General features: G+C 35.3%; 1 protein-coding gene across 2 annotated transcripts in view; it reads left to right on the forward strand.

Annotated features, from left to right (window-relative positions):
• The window catches only part of TBC1D8 (TBC1 domain family member 8), a 38,762-nt gene that overhangs the window by 9,445 nt on the left and 11,980 nt on the right, over positions 1–17,337 (forward strand). For both annotated transcript variants that reach the window (XM_014073345.2, XM_014073346.2), the window contains exons 3-8: positions 4,157–4,275; positions 4,989–5,217; positions 8,703–8,943; positions 13,353–13,560; positions 13,990–14,184; positions 15,840–16,007. In XM_014073345.2, the coding sequence (XP_013928820.2) occupies positions 4,157–4,275; positions 4,989–5,217; positions 8,703–8,943; positions 13,353–13,560; positions 13,990–14,184; positions 15,840–16,007 (1,160 nt within the window). The remainder of the gene's footprint in view (positions 1–4,156; positions 4,276–4,988; positions 5,218–8,702; positions 8,944–13,352; positions 13,561–13,989; positions 14,185–15,839; positions 16,008–17,337) is intronic.

Raw genomic sequence — 17,337 nt, forward strand, 5'->3', positions numbered from 1 at the left:
TTTTTAGAAACTGAACAATTAGAAAGTTTGATAATCTTGTACAAACATTCAACTTATTGAATTCTGCCTTGTATTTCATCCTCCTCCATTGTCTGCCTCCTTTCTTTTCCAAACTTTAATACTGATTGGTTCAGAATTGAAAACCTTTTTTTTAATTAGAGAAGAATGACATATATAAAATAAATCATTTTGTCTTGTTAGTAGGATGATCATTGATATTTGTAGGATCAGTTTTTGTTGTGAGCTGCCAGAATTTGGTACAAGATGGACTACTACATAAATGTTTTAAATAATAAAATATTAATCGCAGCATGCAACTGAAACATTTTATAGCTATATAAAGAAAGATTAATAACATACTCTGGAGAGAAAAAATTATTTAGATTAGCTTTCCAAGGCATGCTGCCAAAGCATGGAAATAATTTATCTAGGCTTGACAACAGAAGTCAGGAAAACAACAGGTGGACTCTCTCTTGCTCACAGCAATTGATTTTTGCCTACAGTTTCTTTGACCTTGCAGAAAATGAAGGGTAAAATGCTAAGATTATCTTGCACTGTTCTTGTAACATACTTGTTCAGAAAGTACACATTTTAAAAAGTGGCCAACACAATATTCATAGCAATCAACTGTCAGTAAATCTTTCATGCAATAAATTTGTGTCAGTTTTCTTACTGTTAGTCATATTGTCTGGTGGACCCACTAATGAAGGCTACAGTGTTTTTACTCAATTAGAATTTGGTTTGTAGGTAAAAACTGCCACATATGATAAGCTGTATATTCTGACATGAGATTTTTCTGTCACATTAATATCAAAGAAAAAGAGATATGATTAATTTGGTGGTTCAATGTTCATTAATGCAGATATTTTTTGAGTTATAACCATAATTGGAAGTCCAGTACTGTCAATAAGCACCCAATTTTACAACTTTTTGCCATAGTCATTAAGTGAATCACCAGGTCATTAAGTGAATCTGGCTTTCCCCGTTGACTTTGCTTGTTGGAAATCCCCTGGGAAGGTTGCGGATGGCAATCCCAGGACTCTGCAGTTGTCATAGGTGCATGCCACTTCCCAAAAGTCCAAATGTTGGGGGGACCCTACAGTAGCCATAAGCTATGGATTGGCTGTAACTAACTTTTCAGTGAAGGTTTGAAGGTTTATTTTATTTATATGCCGCCCTATTCCCTGAGGGACTCAGGGCGGCTCACAAACCCAAGGGGGGGGGGGGTAAACATGAAGGAAATACAACAAAGAAGGTACAAGGGAATTTAAAAAGACAATCAACAGTCACACAGTTCGAGAGGGGAAGTGCCACTGTAACTTTGTACAGTCCTTAAACAAATGGTTGTAAGTCAATGACTACCTGTAATCATGCAGTAAAATGTACCTGTGTGAGTACTATAAGCTTTGATGAAACAAAATATTTAGAATATTGACTCATAAAGTGAAAACAGAATGAAGATTTGCAAATGAAGTCTGATTTTTATAGGAATAGAAGTCAGTGTATTTTTTTTCCTTCAAGGACTTTTTGTTTAAATGTATAAACAAATTTGAAATCAGGTTTATTTACAAGATTACATGTCTCAAGCAATTGAATCATTTTATTAAAACTAAATCTAGAATGATCCTTTTTTGAGATTATTAAGTAATTGCTGTAAGATAAATATTTATACTTGTAATTAAATATTTTCATTTCTTTAACACTCAGAAGTCATTTTGTGCTTGTTCCCATTTTAATTAATATCCTGTAATAGTATTCATGTAACATAAATAACTTATTAGAAAAGTTTAGTTGTTCCTTCCACTTTCTTCCCTTTTCAGAGAGCAACAGTTGTTTATAAAAAGGTTTTGCAGCCTATCTTGTTTTCAAGTTCTAGTAGAGATGAAGTTAATAATCTGTGCATTGTGCTGAAACAGATATTATTAATTGTGTTTATCAAGATACACAAGGTCTTCCTGTTGAGGTCAGTTAACTCTTGGACAGTTTCCCTGTCAGTTGGCATTCTATATGGGAAATTTAGCCATTGAAAATGGAAAACATATTTAGCTATGTTTATCTCTCTCTTGTAAGAGGTAGTATGCAGTATCTTTAATGATACCAACATCAGGTTTGACTGCAGTATGTTTATAGGTTTTTTTGCTGATCTCGGTTTCCTCTCTCCATTGTGAAGAACTGGAAAGAGTAATTAAATAGGGGGTTTTTTTCCTTGTTTTTTTTTCCTTTCCAGGAATCATGTTCTTAACATATACTGATCAGCTTCAAAGGTTATATTAGCCATGTTCCATGAACCCAGCCATTGTGATTGTTAGATCTTCATGTTACCATATTATAGCAAAGCATATGTACTCATTACCTTATTATTAACAAATCATACCCTAACAAAATTTGGAAATCTATTCTCTTTCTTATTTCTATATAATTCCATATAAAACAATATAGGAATTATATAATTTTTTTTATTTCTACCCACAAAGTTTTTAAATCACTTGCTGAAGTAATAGTCTTTGCTCTTGTGACAATGGATTCATTATTTCAAGATTAAGAAATCAAACAATCTTAGTTTATTTACCTGTAAGCATTCCCACATATTCTTTTTATTTTTAATTTATAGACAATTTAATTTATTGCTCAACAAAGGAAATTAAACTATCAGTGTAGGCATAATGTGCTGTCCGAACTCAGAACACTCTCAAACTATGCTTATGATAAAATTTCTGAATTACAGAATTTTACCAGTTTTTACCCAAAATTAGTTGCACATTTTCTTACTGGCCTCCTCCTTTGATCCAGAGATAGGTTTGAAGGATCATTCTGTGATTAATGTTTCTTTTGACTTCCAGATAGAAATTAGAGATGAAGGGATGCCTCCAATTGAAGGCACTGCATTCTTTTTCATGATTTATTTTCAGTAAAAGGAGGAGACAGAGCTTTCCAGGCCATTACATAGTTCTTTATTTTCTGAGTGGTTTTTCTTAAATGAGATATATTAGCAAAACCATACATAACTGAAGTAGAATCTAAACAAACTGTTTACTGGCGTTATGAGGGCTCTATTTGTATGATTGTCTAGTACTGCACTGACAAATTCAAGCAAACATACTAAGTCATCATTCATGTATTGTTTGTTTAATTAGTGTGAACATACTCTGTTTCCCCCAAAATAAGACCTCCCCGGATAATAAGCCCAATTGAGCTTTTGAGCACATGCGCTAAAATAAGCCTTCCCCTGAAAATAAGCCCTCCTCAAAAATATTGCAACACAGCAGCAGCCATGAGGTCACCATGCTCGCTGCCTCTTGCACCTCAAATATAATAAGACCTCCCTGAAAACAAGGGCAAGTGCTTATTTCAGGGGTCAAAAGAAAATAAGACCCTGTCTTATCATACACACAAAGAGTATATTCTAGATTATTTAAATCATTTTCCCTATTTTTAAAGTATTTGCATTGTGATACACTATACAGTATGTGAGGACTATCTATGTATGTATCAGACTAGAATATAGAACTTTCAAATGGCAAATGTAAATAAGAGCTCACATATTTAAATGTTTATAATCACATATCCAAGTCACACACAGATAGAAAGATTCCTTGGAGGCAGAAAAAAAAAGAAAACGATCAGAACTGTTTATTTTCTGATGTATTTTTTTAATCTGTTTATATTTGTTGTTTTTTTGTTTGTGGTTTTTTAACAATTAAAAGTATTAAAAGGATGCAAAATTTAATAGCATATAAAGATACCCTGAATGATTTTCACATCATTTTGTTACACTTGTGGACAAGCCAGAGATAAACTAGTATTTAAGTTAGCTGAGAGAATGCTAGTTTGGACATCCATAAAGAATATTATTCTGATTCTTCTCAGAACTGAACCCAAAACAACTTAACTCTTGTGGAATCTCCATTTGCTTTAGCTTTAACTCATCAGAAAAAACTTGTGACTGGTGAGTCTGTATAATGCAGGTGAAGTGTAATTGTAGCAAAAATCACAATAAGATCATCATCTGTAATTAAATCTGTAATTAAATAAGAGGATTTCTCTTTATGGAAAAAGAAAGTGAAAGTATACTTGATATAATAAAAATATAACAAGTATACAAAAAAGGTTGTCTTTGTGGAAAACTTTCTCCCACAAGTGTACTGTCTTGGGCTAGGTGCCACAGTTGAGGAGATAAACCATCACTGGGAATGGCTGGAACAAAATCTGCTCCATACCTTGTCTGTGTTTGATAATAAAGAAGATATTGTCAGCTTTGTCAGAGGTAAAATAAAGGTAAGAAAATATTCACTATTTTTCCATCATTTGCATTGGTGTTAAAATAACTAAAAATGTTGCAGGTATTTTTTCTGGATATCTTTAGGAGCCCAGAAATTTATAAGAAAAGTTAATACATGTTGGGATCATGCCTTTATTTTCTTGAAAGTTTTCCTCTACTTGTGTCTCATAAAAGAGAAATTTGGTACCGTGACTTCAGTGAAATATTTGGCAATGAATAACTGCATGGAACTAGATGTTTGTTTTAGGTTCATCATTTGACTTCCCAACTCCAGTCTTTTTTATTTATGAACAGGTATCATTTATTAGCTAATCCTATGAGCTAGTTAATAAGCAATAGCATATCACTGTGTACTGAATTATTTCATTTTAATTTTGTTCATTTTTTAATAAATTATTTGCAAAGACAGTCAAAACATGGAAATATAATTAACTGGTAAGTTGACTGAACTTCTTTTGAAAGTAAGTAAATAGAACAGCTAATTTTGCTATAGTTTGGTAGTGCATTTTGATGTATTGTAAAAAATTTGAATGAATGTTAACTAAGCCTTCAGGAGTTTAAAACACAGAATGGCTTGTACACTAAAAACTGCAGTATTTATTTTTAATTTGTACATTTTTTTTTATCTAGCAACAAGTGTTAGAAGCATTTGTCTGCACATAACTATTAAGCTACACATCTCTAACACGTTCATTTTTCATTGATTTAGGCATTAATAGCGGAAGAGACCAGCAGCAAGCTAGCAGAACAGGAAGAGGACCCTGAGAAGTTCAGAGAAGCACTAGTAAAATTTGAGACCAGATTTAATTTCCCAGAAGTAGAAAAATTGATTACGTATTACTCATGTTGCTGCTGGAAAGGGAAAGTTCCTCGCCAAGGATGGCTTTATCTAAGCATTAATCACCTCTGTTTCTATTCCTTCTTTTTGGGCAAGGAATGTAAGTATCAACATCTGATAATGTGTTAAAGCCAGCACACTTTTCAAACCGCTGAATAGGTTTGTTTAGTAAGGCAAAAGTTAAAGGAAAGCATGTTTGGATAATGGCAGACTGGAGTGGAAAGCATGTAACTAACTGGTAGGGCTTTCTGAGTTTCAAATTGCTTTAGAAAAGAGTAATGGAAAGGCATAGACGCAAATGACTGTTAAATGAGAATGAGATTTTGTGGATCTCTTAAATAGCAAATGGTATTTTATACAGAGAGCTGAATTCTATGAATTTTACATACAGTAGACATAAAATGAGAATGGGATTTGACCAACACATAAAATGGGGAGAGAGAATTCCAGCAAGCAAAATGCATTTCACGGAAAACCCACTGGAATTCAATCTCTAACTGTACTGAAGACAAAGTGATCTAACTCAAACTGTCAGGCAATTCCTTTTTTAACAGAATGACAGATTTGGAAGGGACATTGGAGGCCTTCTAGTCCAACCCTCTGCTCAAGCAGGAAGCCCTATTCCATTTCAGACAAATGCTTGTCCAATCTCTTCTTAAAAACTTCCAGTGTTGGAACATCAACAACTTCTGATGGCAAATTGTTCCACTAATTAATTGTTCTAACTGTCAGGAAATTTCTCCTTGCTTCTCTCTTTGATTAGTTTCCATCCATTGCTTCTTGTTCTGCCTTCAAGTGCTTTGGAGAATAGTTTGACTCCCTTTTCTTTGCAGCAACCCCTGAGATATCGGAACACTGCTATCATATCTCCGAAGTCCTTCTTTTCATTAAATTCTACATACCCAAATCCAGCAACCATTCTTTATATGTTTTGGCCTCCAGCCCCTAATTATCTTTGTTGTTTTTTTTCTGCACTGTTTCTAGAGTCTCCACATCTTTTTTACATTGTACACAGGCAACCAAAACCAGATGCAGTATTCCAAGTGTGGTTTTATCAAGACATTATAAAGTGATCTTGATTCTATGCCTCTGTTAATGCAGCCTAGAACTGCTTTGTTTTAGGCAGCTGCTGCACACTGCTGGCTCATATTTAAGTGATTGTCCCTAGGACTCCAAGATCCCTTTCACAGTTACTATTATTGAGCAAGGTAGCACATGTACTATACCTGTATGTTTTGTTTTTCTTGGCTAAATGTAGAACCTTAATTTTTGTCACCACTAAATTTCATTTTGTTAGATGTTCAAATCTATCAAGAGCCTTCTGTATCTTAAGCCTGCTTTCCAGAGTGTTGGCTATTCCTGCCAGCTTGATATCATCTGCAAATTTGATGTGTTCTCAATTTGATTATTTTTGCATCTCTTCCTTTCATGAATTGCTGAAAACAAGTTAAAACTATATTAAAACTGCACACTCTACTTCGTGACTCTCTTGAAAACATTTTGTGGCTTCAGCAGTTAATCGGCTCAAGGAATAAGAATGCTATCCACCATTGAGTCAGATCATGTTGCTGGTCAGCAATCCAACATTTTAAGTACTGTAACAGGTCAACTGTCTGCATTTGTTATAGACAGCCCTGTTCATGTCTAGGGATTATCTTTAAGTCAGATGTTCTTAATCTGGGGACTGTGTGTACCACGTCAGTGGCAACCTGTATTAATCTTTATGTATTATTACATATATACCAATGACTGCATCTTGAAGGAGCCGTCTGTTAAAGTACTGAAGTTTGCAGATGATACAACAGTCATTGGTCTCATTCGACACAATGATGAGTTTGCATCAGTGGTGGGTTTTGTGGGAGTGGCTTGCCAGCCATGTGACTGAGTGGGAGAGGCTTGGCAGTCATGTGACTGGGTGGGCGTGGCCAACTTGTGAAATGTGGTGAAACTCACTTAACAACACTCTTGCTTAGCAAACAAAATGTTGGCTTAGAAACTCTGGTATTTGAAGCACGCAAGTCTTAAAGCTGTCAAGTTACAAGACCCTTGCGCCCCTAACCCTTTAGGAAAAAAACCCCCAGGGGTGTTCAAACTTGACAGCTTTAAGACTTGTGGACTTCAACTCCCAGAATTCCTCCTCTCGCTCTTCATCTTGATGATGTATGGACGGGCAGGGGGGAGGGAACTAGAACCGGTTCTAAACGGCACTGTAGATTTATGGAACCTCTTCTATAGAAGAGGTTAGAACTGGCAGGAACCCATCCCTGGTCTTCATATAGATAAGAGGTAGATCAACTGGCCCTGTGGTGCAGCCAGAACATTCTGGAGCTGAACACTCTTAAAACTATAGAGATGACAGTAGATTTTAGAAGAAACTCTCCTACCACCACTTACAATATTAGGTAACAAAATATCAACAGTAGAGACCTTCAAGTTTTTAGGTTCCATTATCTAAGATACCTATTATCAATAAGATGTTGAAATGATGAACTAACTTTAGAACCATCATTAAAAAGGCACAACAAAGAATGTTCCTCCTGCATCATCTCAGAAAGCTCAGATTGCCCAACAATCTGCTGATACAGTTCTCCAGAGGGATTATTGAGTCTGGCATTTGTACCTCAATAACTGTCTGGTTTGGCACAGGAACCAAACAGGACACGTATAGACTTCAATGGATAGTTAGGACTGCAAAAAAACAACAACACAAACAACAACCAGCCTGCCTTCCATTGAGGATCTGAATACTGCACAAACCATAAAGAGAGCTGAAAAAATTTCTACAGACTTCTCACATCCTGGACATAATTTATTTCATCATCTCCCTTCAGGATACCACTATAGAGCATTACATGCCAAAACAACTAGACATAAAGATTTCCCCTGCAGCTTTATCTCACTTCTCATCATTTCTCATCTTCTCATCTTTTCTACTATCTTCTCCTATTGGTTTCTTATGATTCATTAATTGTTGTTTCTAAGTTATGATCAATGATTGTAACTATGATTTATGACCTATGTTCTATTACTTGCTGTTTATACACTGTGAGCTTATGCATTGGAGACACACTCCTTGTGTGTCTGATCACATTTGGCCAATAAAGATTTCTGTTCTATAAAGAAATCTATAAATATTTTTCTATATATTATTTTACATATATGTATGCACATATACAAGCATGTTTACAATACACACCACAACATTAACATTTTTAACTTTACATTCAGAAATTGCCTATTCGTTTTGCCATGTCCCTTGTTTAGAATAACTTTTTTTTTCCAAAGAAATCTTTGGGGAAAAAAGGAAAGTTTCATACAGTTTGCAGAGAAACCAGAATGTGTGCTTAGAGTAGTTTTCTTACATTGCCTATAAGAACAAAGCATAGTGATTAAAATACACTACATAGATTAATGCTTCTTCTGTGTTACAACGGATGGAGATTTATGTATACTCTTTTATCCCAAAGAATGATTGTAGTAGGATTCACTTCTAACGAAACATTAAGAGAATATTGGTATTTTTGTGAGACTTTTTGGATTTTGATGGTTTTTTTGAACCAATACTTTTGTTACTTTTAATTTCAGTAAAACTTACTATATCCTGGGTTGATATTCAGAAACTGGAAAGAACCTCCAATATATTTATGACTGACATTATCCGTATCACCACTCAAAATAAAGAACGAGATTTCTCGATGTTTCTTAATATTGATGAGGCATTCAGGATAATGGAACAGTTGGCAGATGTAACTCTCCGCAGGTTACTAGATAATGAGGTTTTTGAACTGGAGCCAGGTCTGCAGGAGCCTACTCAAATCACCAAGAGGTAAAACATAAGCTTGCTTTTATTGTTTATTGGAGAATTTCTCCCACTCAATGCTATTGTAGCATAACCATGTCTAAATAAAAGATCATCTTTTATGAGAAAACAACAAATGAAAGAAAAATAGTCTTTAAATATTTTCTATTATTTTTATACTCACAACTCATTCTAGAGCAGTACAGATATTTTAAAATAGTTGATGTAAATTTTGAATTTCAGAGTCAGACTATATTGTTTTTTAAATAGTTCAGTAGTACTTTTTTTCCTAATTGAATTATTCTTTTGGTGTATTATTAACAAATTTGCTTTAAGAGAGACTGTTCCTTTATAGTGCACTTGGAATATTATTATACATGTTGTGTGCATAGGTAGAAAGTAATTTTAATGGTGAGTAGACTCATATCCTAACTCTACCTATGTAACTATTAAGATTTGTATAGTACCCAGTTCCATTTTTTTTAATTGATTGAACAAGTGAGAGTGGCCATGCCTACATAGAAAAACTATTCCTCTCTGTGATTTATATTTTATTCTATCAAACACTGTTCAGCAAAAATAATACTAAATTACAACTAATCTTGTTTCTTTTCTTTCTATTGTTTTGAATCTTAATATATTTTATTGTTTTGATTTAAGGATATTTATACAATATTAATTAAAGTTTATTGACATTTTTATGATATTAACAAAATAAACAAAAATATTCTTTCAATATTAGTTAAGATTACAAGCATAAAATGATTTGACAGTTTTATCTAAAATTAAATATTACATAAAGAAAAAGACAACTGCAAATTTAATTGAAGTATGTATTATACAACAAAGGTTTCAATCTTGAATTAATATTTAGTGTTAAAGTTCACATTGTGAAGCTACTTTGTGTGTGTTTGTGTATTGTATATATGTTAATAAAAGGAAAAATAGATACAAATAACAAATTTAATAGGAATTAAAGTACCTTTTTTTTTTTTTGCACTATAAGATGCATCTCATCCCAAAAAAAGGGGTTGGAAATGTTTGTGCGTCTTATAGAGTGAACGTTGCCGAAGTCCCGCTGAATCCCTGGCCCTCACCCATCAGCCATTTTCGGCCTCCACGCACCCTATTTTTGGCTTCTGTGCATCCTGTTTTCGGCCCGTTCAGGCTGTGGGGATTGCTGCCACTGATTGCCAGCACTGCCTATCACCACTAGTGGTGGCGAGCAGTGGCAGCAAATGGTGGCAAGCAGCAGCAATCCCTGCTGCCTGGAAAAGGCCGAAAAAGGGATGTGTGCAGGCCAAAAACGGGGCATGCAAAGACCAGAAACGGGATGCACAGAGGCGCCGATGGGTAGCTGAGGCAATTTTTTCCTTGTTTTCCTCCCCAAAAGCTAGGTGCATCTTATGGTCAAGAGTGTGTTATATTGTAAAAAATATGGTACTAAAATAGTTTTTAAAAAGAAGGAAAAAAGACAAGGAAAAAAATCTTACTTCCCCCTTTTTGTACGTATGTTAATTTATAGCATGGCAGACATTTTAGGCCTGCAAAATCAGATAAGTGACTGCATTTTACATCCTGTGTGATGTACATATAGGAATCATTCATGCTTAAATTTGGTGACCTATTGTGTATATATACTGTATAGTGTTAATTTTGCCACTGGTGGTATTTTCTAGATGTAAATTCCCAATCAGATATTGTCAGAATTGTATCTTTCTTCCAGTGCTGAGCAAAATTTATTGATACTGTAAGCATGTCTGATTAAATTAAGATTCCTCATTGTTTTTAAGATTATACCTAATTAGAAATTGTAAACTCATTTTAGTTTGAATTTCAAATTTTCCTACATCCTATTATAAATATCTTTCCAGTATTTTGGATTTTTTTTATATGCACAGCATATGATTAAAACTTTCCTTCTGTGTTATGGTTTTTCCAATATTTATTACTATATGGTTTATCCATCATAGATATTATTGCTCTCCATTAGTAGAATGTTTTATACCAATTTTTATACCAATTTTCCTTCATTTTAACATGGTGCAACTATTACAGATTTATTCAATAATTCTTCTCATTGTTGTGTTTAACTGTTTCTTTAAAATTAGCTTTCATTTTATCAGTCAGTTTTTTATTCTGTCTTTGCAGCATATCTAAGTAAAAATTTACTTATTTACATCTAATTTTTGGCAAAACATCCCCATAGGAAACAATGGATTTAATTAACAACCAGGGTATTTACTTAACAACACTGGACTCACTTAAGAACAATGGTGATTTGCTTAATGACCACTGCAAAAAAATCCATAGTAAAATTGAGTCGATTAAGTGGTGAGTCACTTAATGACCATCACAACTTATAGTTGTAATGGGCAATTTCTATTACGGTCATAAGTCAAGGACTATCTGGATCTGCTTTCAACCTGAAACTGGAAATGTTTCAAAAAAATACCTTCTTTATTTTACAGGATGAGATGGTGGGGGGGCTTATGTCTTGCAACTCTACTGCATTTCAGAAGCATTTTGAACAACTTTAGAACTTTAGTTATCCTTTCCAAAATTAATGGGGACATTGGAGATTCTGGTTTATGGAAGTGGTAGGAACACATTGGAAATACAGCATGAAGAAGTACATCCTTCAGCCCCATGTTTAAGAAAAGTCTGTTCTTGAGCTTGATGATTTCATACTTTCACTGTTCTACTTTTTGTACAATGTAGGTTTTTGTCCGAGCCCAAAGTTCTTGTCAGAGCTATAGTTCCCCCCAACCCAATTCTTTAGATGTTGTGATCCTTTATGACCACAAACTTAAAAGACAAGAAAAATAAGGGCTAGAACAGTCAAAGTTGTATTAGCCAAGGAATGAGGTATAGACATGGAATCAGGAGCCATCTATGTTGGGCATTGCAATTAATTATTAGTACGGTAGTTACTGTTACTACTATTCGAAACATACTTAATATAAAATTTTAATGCTCAAACATACGCATCTCTATAAGCTGAAAAGACATTGTGGCTTTTATTTAACAGTACAACAGTATTTATTAGGGCAGTGCAATATTACAGATTTTGTTTTAATGCTGCATGCTGGAGCATGAACATAGCACTTGTCTGCAGTACCTTAAAGGAGCTGGCCTATTCTAAGGATTGGATAGTCCTGGGAAAAAATTAGACCATTTTGCATTCCCAAATATTCTAAAGCACTTTTTGGAGATGGAATCTGACCTGCAGCACAGTTCTGGTGTTTGTGATCTTTATTAAATGGAACCTACTAAAATCCCAATATTCTATAGATTGCTTTTATATATACATTAGGTATAGATGCATCGGTAAAAAAATATGTGCATATATATTTTAAAAACTTGATGGCTCACATCTATTTGCATTTTGTCAAAAGGACCTCTTCAAATTGGAGAGTATATTACTAGTTTATCTATGTTGGATGCAATAAAAAATATTATGTTGAGCCAGTTACAGTCTTATTCATGGCAGATTTTCCCAGCAGTATATTTGTATCATTAACCTAATGTTTTTTTTTCCTTTGGATGTTTGTTTGTTTTTTAATGAAATAAAACTTGTGAATCTTGGAAACCATAGATTGCCGGAAGATAGTCCTTAGATTCTTCTAGCCCACACATTACATTCTTTAGTAGAGCAGTAGGAACAACTTCTTTGGTTTTTTTTTAAATAAATAGTATAATAATAATAGTATAATATAATAGTATAATAAAAACAATAATAGTATTTGAAAACCCTATATATCATGAAACAAATAGCATAACTTCAGTAACAAACTATTCATAGAAGTCTTTTGATACTATGTTGTTTCTAAGGATTGGGAAAAAATATTTCAGATTGGCTTGGTTACAACTGAAGTCAGCTAAAATCTTACAAAGGCATGCATACTACCCACTAACTTGCTCATGCTGAATCCTTGGCAAAGTTAATTGCATATCTAAAACTATATCAGTTACATTCTAAAATAACAAAAATGGAATATTTAACCATATTGTATCCATCTCATTAGACACCTTAGGCTATATGAGCTAAAACCAACCTTCTTCCCTGACAGGTGTATCCATTTGTAAGAGTTTTATTCCTGTCTTTCTGTTAACTATTTTCAAATGGTATGTAAGGAAGTTGTTAGCAACAAGGAATGCATATAATATAGTTGTTTAACATAGTAAACAACATAATATTTTCTGATATATTGCCATGTTCAAAGATTGGTAGACAGCATCCAGCAGTGCAGGCTGACCTATAAATAAATCATTTTAACAGGCTTATGATGCAGGGTTTCTTCAAATAATATGATTAACTTTGAAACCAACCACACAAGCATCTATTTTCTCTCTCTTGCATATATTTCTTCTACTCAGGAGATCATATTGTATTAAAAAGGGCACTTAAATTGTTTGCAATATTTTTTTAATAGGGATTTGGAGACAAGAGCCCAAAATGAATACTTCAGAGCCTTTTTTAGGTTACCAAAGAAGGAGAGGTTGCATGAAATTGTGGATTGTTCCTTATGGACACCCTTCAGCCGTTGTCACACAGCTGGGAAGCTGTATGCTTCTGATGGTTATATTTGTTTTGCTAGCAAAGAAGATGGATGCTGTAATATTCTTATTCCGCTTACCGAGGTTAGTATTCCATTCATTGATATGTTTGGTTTTAAAATCTGTTATGCCTCTGAAAGGATTAATATGATCCATAAGTTGAAATACTTTGACCATTAATTAAAGTATTGGTGTGGGAGGAGGAAATTCTTAGAGGTATATCTATTTATCCCAATCAGTGTAATAAGTCATTTCACAATTATTTACATTAATGTGTTTTCCAAATAAAAAATAATAACTATTGTGAAGATGAAACATTTTTGCTAAAATGTTAGCATCAGTTGTGATTTATTTACTCATTATAAAAGTATAATAAATTCAGTTCATACTGCAGATTACAATCTTAAATAATCTTTGCATTTGCATTTCTAGAATGAAACAATAACTTTGAGTATGTTGGCATATCAATATCAGAACTTTTTCCTCACTTTTGTGGATAATTTTTGTTCACAGGTTGCTAGTATCGAGAAAATGGAGGACACAAGTCTTCTACCCAATCCCATCATTATTAGTGTAAAAAGCAAAACAGCTTTTCAGTTCATTGAATTGAAGGACAGGGATACTCTGGTGGAAAATCTATGCTTAAGACTGAAACAAGTGAAGGCAAATAACCTTGTGCTCCAGAATGCTTTGAAAAGCAAAGATATGGTAGTTCTTGTTCAACTTATTCTATATTTGGCTCATTGATAAAAACTTAATAAAGTAAAAAAAAAACAATAGTAGTAGTTGTAGTTATAGTAGTAATAGAAATATGTTGTAGCATTGTTGTTTAAAATAAGGATCATATACTACAATTTAAAGTTGCTGACTTTCCAGATGTACAATGGAACCTCGGGTCACGAATGCTTCTGACCACAAAATCGGGTGCCAACCAAAAAAATCAGCTAAATGTTTCACTCTGTTAACGAGCATATCCCCGGGTGGCAATCAATCACAGCCTCAGTGATTTTCTCTGCTGCAGTGATTTCCCCTTCTATGCCTTTTTTTTGTGTGCGCGCATGTGCAGTCAGTCTTGCTTCCAGTCAAGACCAAATCGGGTGCTGACTGAAGTCCTGGAATGGATGACCATCGTGACCAGAGGTTCCACTGTAGTATTCAAAGTGGGATCAGAGAAGAATTTGCAAGATGATTCTATCTTTTATTTATTTTCAACTAATGTATTATACTTAGATTATATTCAGAATAATAATTGATAGTGGAGCTCTACGTTTGCTCATATTGATAGAATTTGCATGTTACATGAAAAGCTTTTTGGTTTTGTTCTTACATGATTATGGACCTAGTTCTTATGGTTTCTTAAGCAAATCATATGTTAATGTGATTCAGCAATTGCATTATATTGATTTGGTATTGTACTATAAAATATATATGGTGTTTTCCCCAAAATAAGAGAGGGTCTTATTTTCTTTTGCCCCATGAAATATGGCCTTGGGCTTATTATAGGGGGAGGGCTTATTGTTTTGGGGTTGCCGGGCAGCTGCTCCCTTGCGAACTGGCTCCCAAAGAGCTGGGCACAGCCTCAGGGTTGGAGCAGCCATGAGGTGACCACGCTCACGAGCAGCCGGGCAGAGCACCATTCACGGACCTAGGGGGTATCCCTATGGCACGTGGCGCTCTGCCTGCTCCCTAGCTCCCGCGGCTTGGCACATTAGGTATACCCCCTAGGTCAATGCATGGAGCTGTGCCCAGCTGCTTCGCCCCTGAGGTGTGCCCAGCTCTTCGGGAGCCTGCTCGCAAGGGAGCAGCCGCCCGGCAACTCCCTCGTCCAGCCAGGTAGAATGCCACTCCCCAAACTAGTGGTATCCCGAAGGCGCCAAGCAACATGAGTGCCTTTACCCCCGACTCCTGCAGCTTGGCACCTTCAGAATACCGCTAGGTCGGTGAGCGGTGCTCTGCCTGGCCGGGGGGGGGGGGATTGTCCAGGGGGCTTATTTTCATGGGCTTATATTTTTGTTCATGTGAAAAATGTGGAAAGACGTTAGTTTCAGGACAGGTCATATTTTCGGGGAAACACAGTATAATTGTAACATTGAAAACTAAAATTGAAAACACTGCAGTTGATGAAAGTAATTATTTGAGAATAACACCCAAAAAGATAGCGGAGTAGACTAATATCTATGTTTACTGTTTGTTCATTTTATGCAAAGATTATATCCAATCAATGTGAACTTTACCATTCAGTAACTGTATAATTCCTGTCATATTGCAAGAAAATATATTAATGACTATATTAGGAGCTTTCAACTTGATCTAGATTGTTTGGTGTGATACAGAATTGTCTATTGTTTTTTATATTTACGCAGCACAACTCTCATGTAATACATGCTGACTATGAATTGGAGGCATTTGGAACAGCTTCTCAGAGTAATGATAAGTGTGAAAATGACAGAAACAGAAGACACCTACCGAATACAGAAGCTCTGAGTTCAGCATTTCACCCTTCTGGAATGGATGGCCTTGAGTTCAGAATGGTATGTTGGAAGATTTTTGGAAGCTACCTTTGGAAAATATTTATCAGTAATAGCTACTGCTTGTTATCATATTTACTAATATATTTTAAACATGATTCTATTACATTGAATAGTTTTTGGTATGATAAAATTCTTTTACCCCCCCCCCCTAAAAAAAAGTTAAAGGGTTTTCCTATTTGTTTCCTTTTCCTCTATCAGTCATACTCCTGCATCTGCAAATTGGAGTAAATATATGAGCTGTACAGGTAATTCACGGGTTAGGAGCGTTTGCTTAGCAAATGTTCAAAATTTTGTGATAAGCACCCCCTAGTGTTTACAAACAAATCCCAAAACTACGAATGTTGCAGCACCATGGCAGTTGTTCGCTCTTATGAATGACTTGCAGAGGCTCTGCAACATTCGCCCTGCCTATTCCCCCCTGCCCCCGCACCAGATCTCCATGGGGACTAGGCCTGTGGATAATCACTTTGCGAAGATTTAGAGAGTTTTACCCTAACCCTAACCCTAACCCTTCACTTTCTTAACCTTTGGTGTGTACACAGAGAATGGAGGCCTAAAGTACCACAAGATCACACTAGATTAGTAGTGCAAGAACTCAAGCTATTGATTTGCATGATCTCACGGTACTTTAGGCCTTTGTTCTCTGCAAATGGAGGCCTGGATGAGAACTGCAGCAAAAGGCTTTCAAATGGAGGGAAGGCCTGAAACATTGAAGCTTTCCCTCTACTTGCAAAGCCTTTTGCCATATTTTCAAAAAGCCTCTGCAGCCGAGAACAGAGCCCCTGGAGGAAGCGCACGTCGCTCTGGAGCTCTGTTTTTGCCAGGAAAGGCCTTTCCTCAAGGCCATTGCTGAACAGAAGCTCCATTTTCAAGCGCCCCATTTCCATTCAAAGTTTGCAATCTCCATCAGATTGCAAAGTTTGCAATCTCAAACACACCAAGTGTTTGAGAGACCCTAGGGCAGTTGAAAGCAATTCACTTAAATGCTTGTCACCCTGACAGACTCTGGAAACTTTATCTGCATGGAAATGGGGTGGTGTGTGCAGGTCTTTCTGTCTTGTCTTGTAATGCCAAGCATGTATATTTTCATGGCTCTTTGCGCCACTTGTAGCTTTTGTATCGATTGTGAAGTTAGTGTCCATGTTTCACTGGCATATGTTAGAGCAAGTAGCACACAATGATTGCAAACTTTTCTTTTCTGACGTAGGGGTGGTTCTTGAAAATTAAGCTTAGCTTGCCAAATGCCTGCCAGTCACATTTAACATGCCGTTTAATTTCCTTTATTGTATCATCTTCTATTGAGATATGTTAGCCAAGGTATATGTAGTGC

Source organism: Thamnophis sirtalis, unplaced genomic scaffold (assembly GCF_051295495.1).
Source record: "Thamnophis sirtalis isolate CommonGarterSnake01/CBP01778 unplaced genomic scaffold, rThaSir2_p1.2 scaffold_12, whole genome shotgun sequence".
Taxonomy (NCBI): domain Eukaryota; kingdom Metazoa; phylum Chordata; class Lepidosauria; order Squamata; family Natricidae; genus Thamnophis; species Thamnophis sirtalis.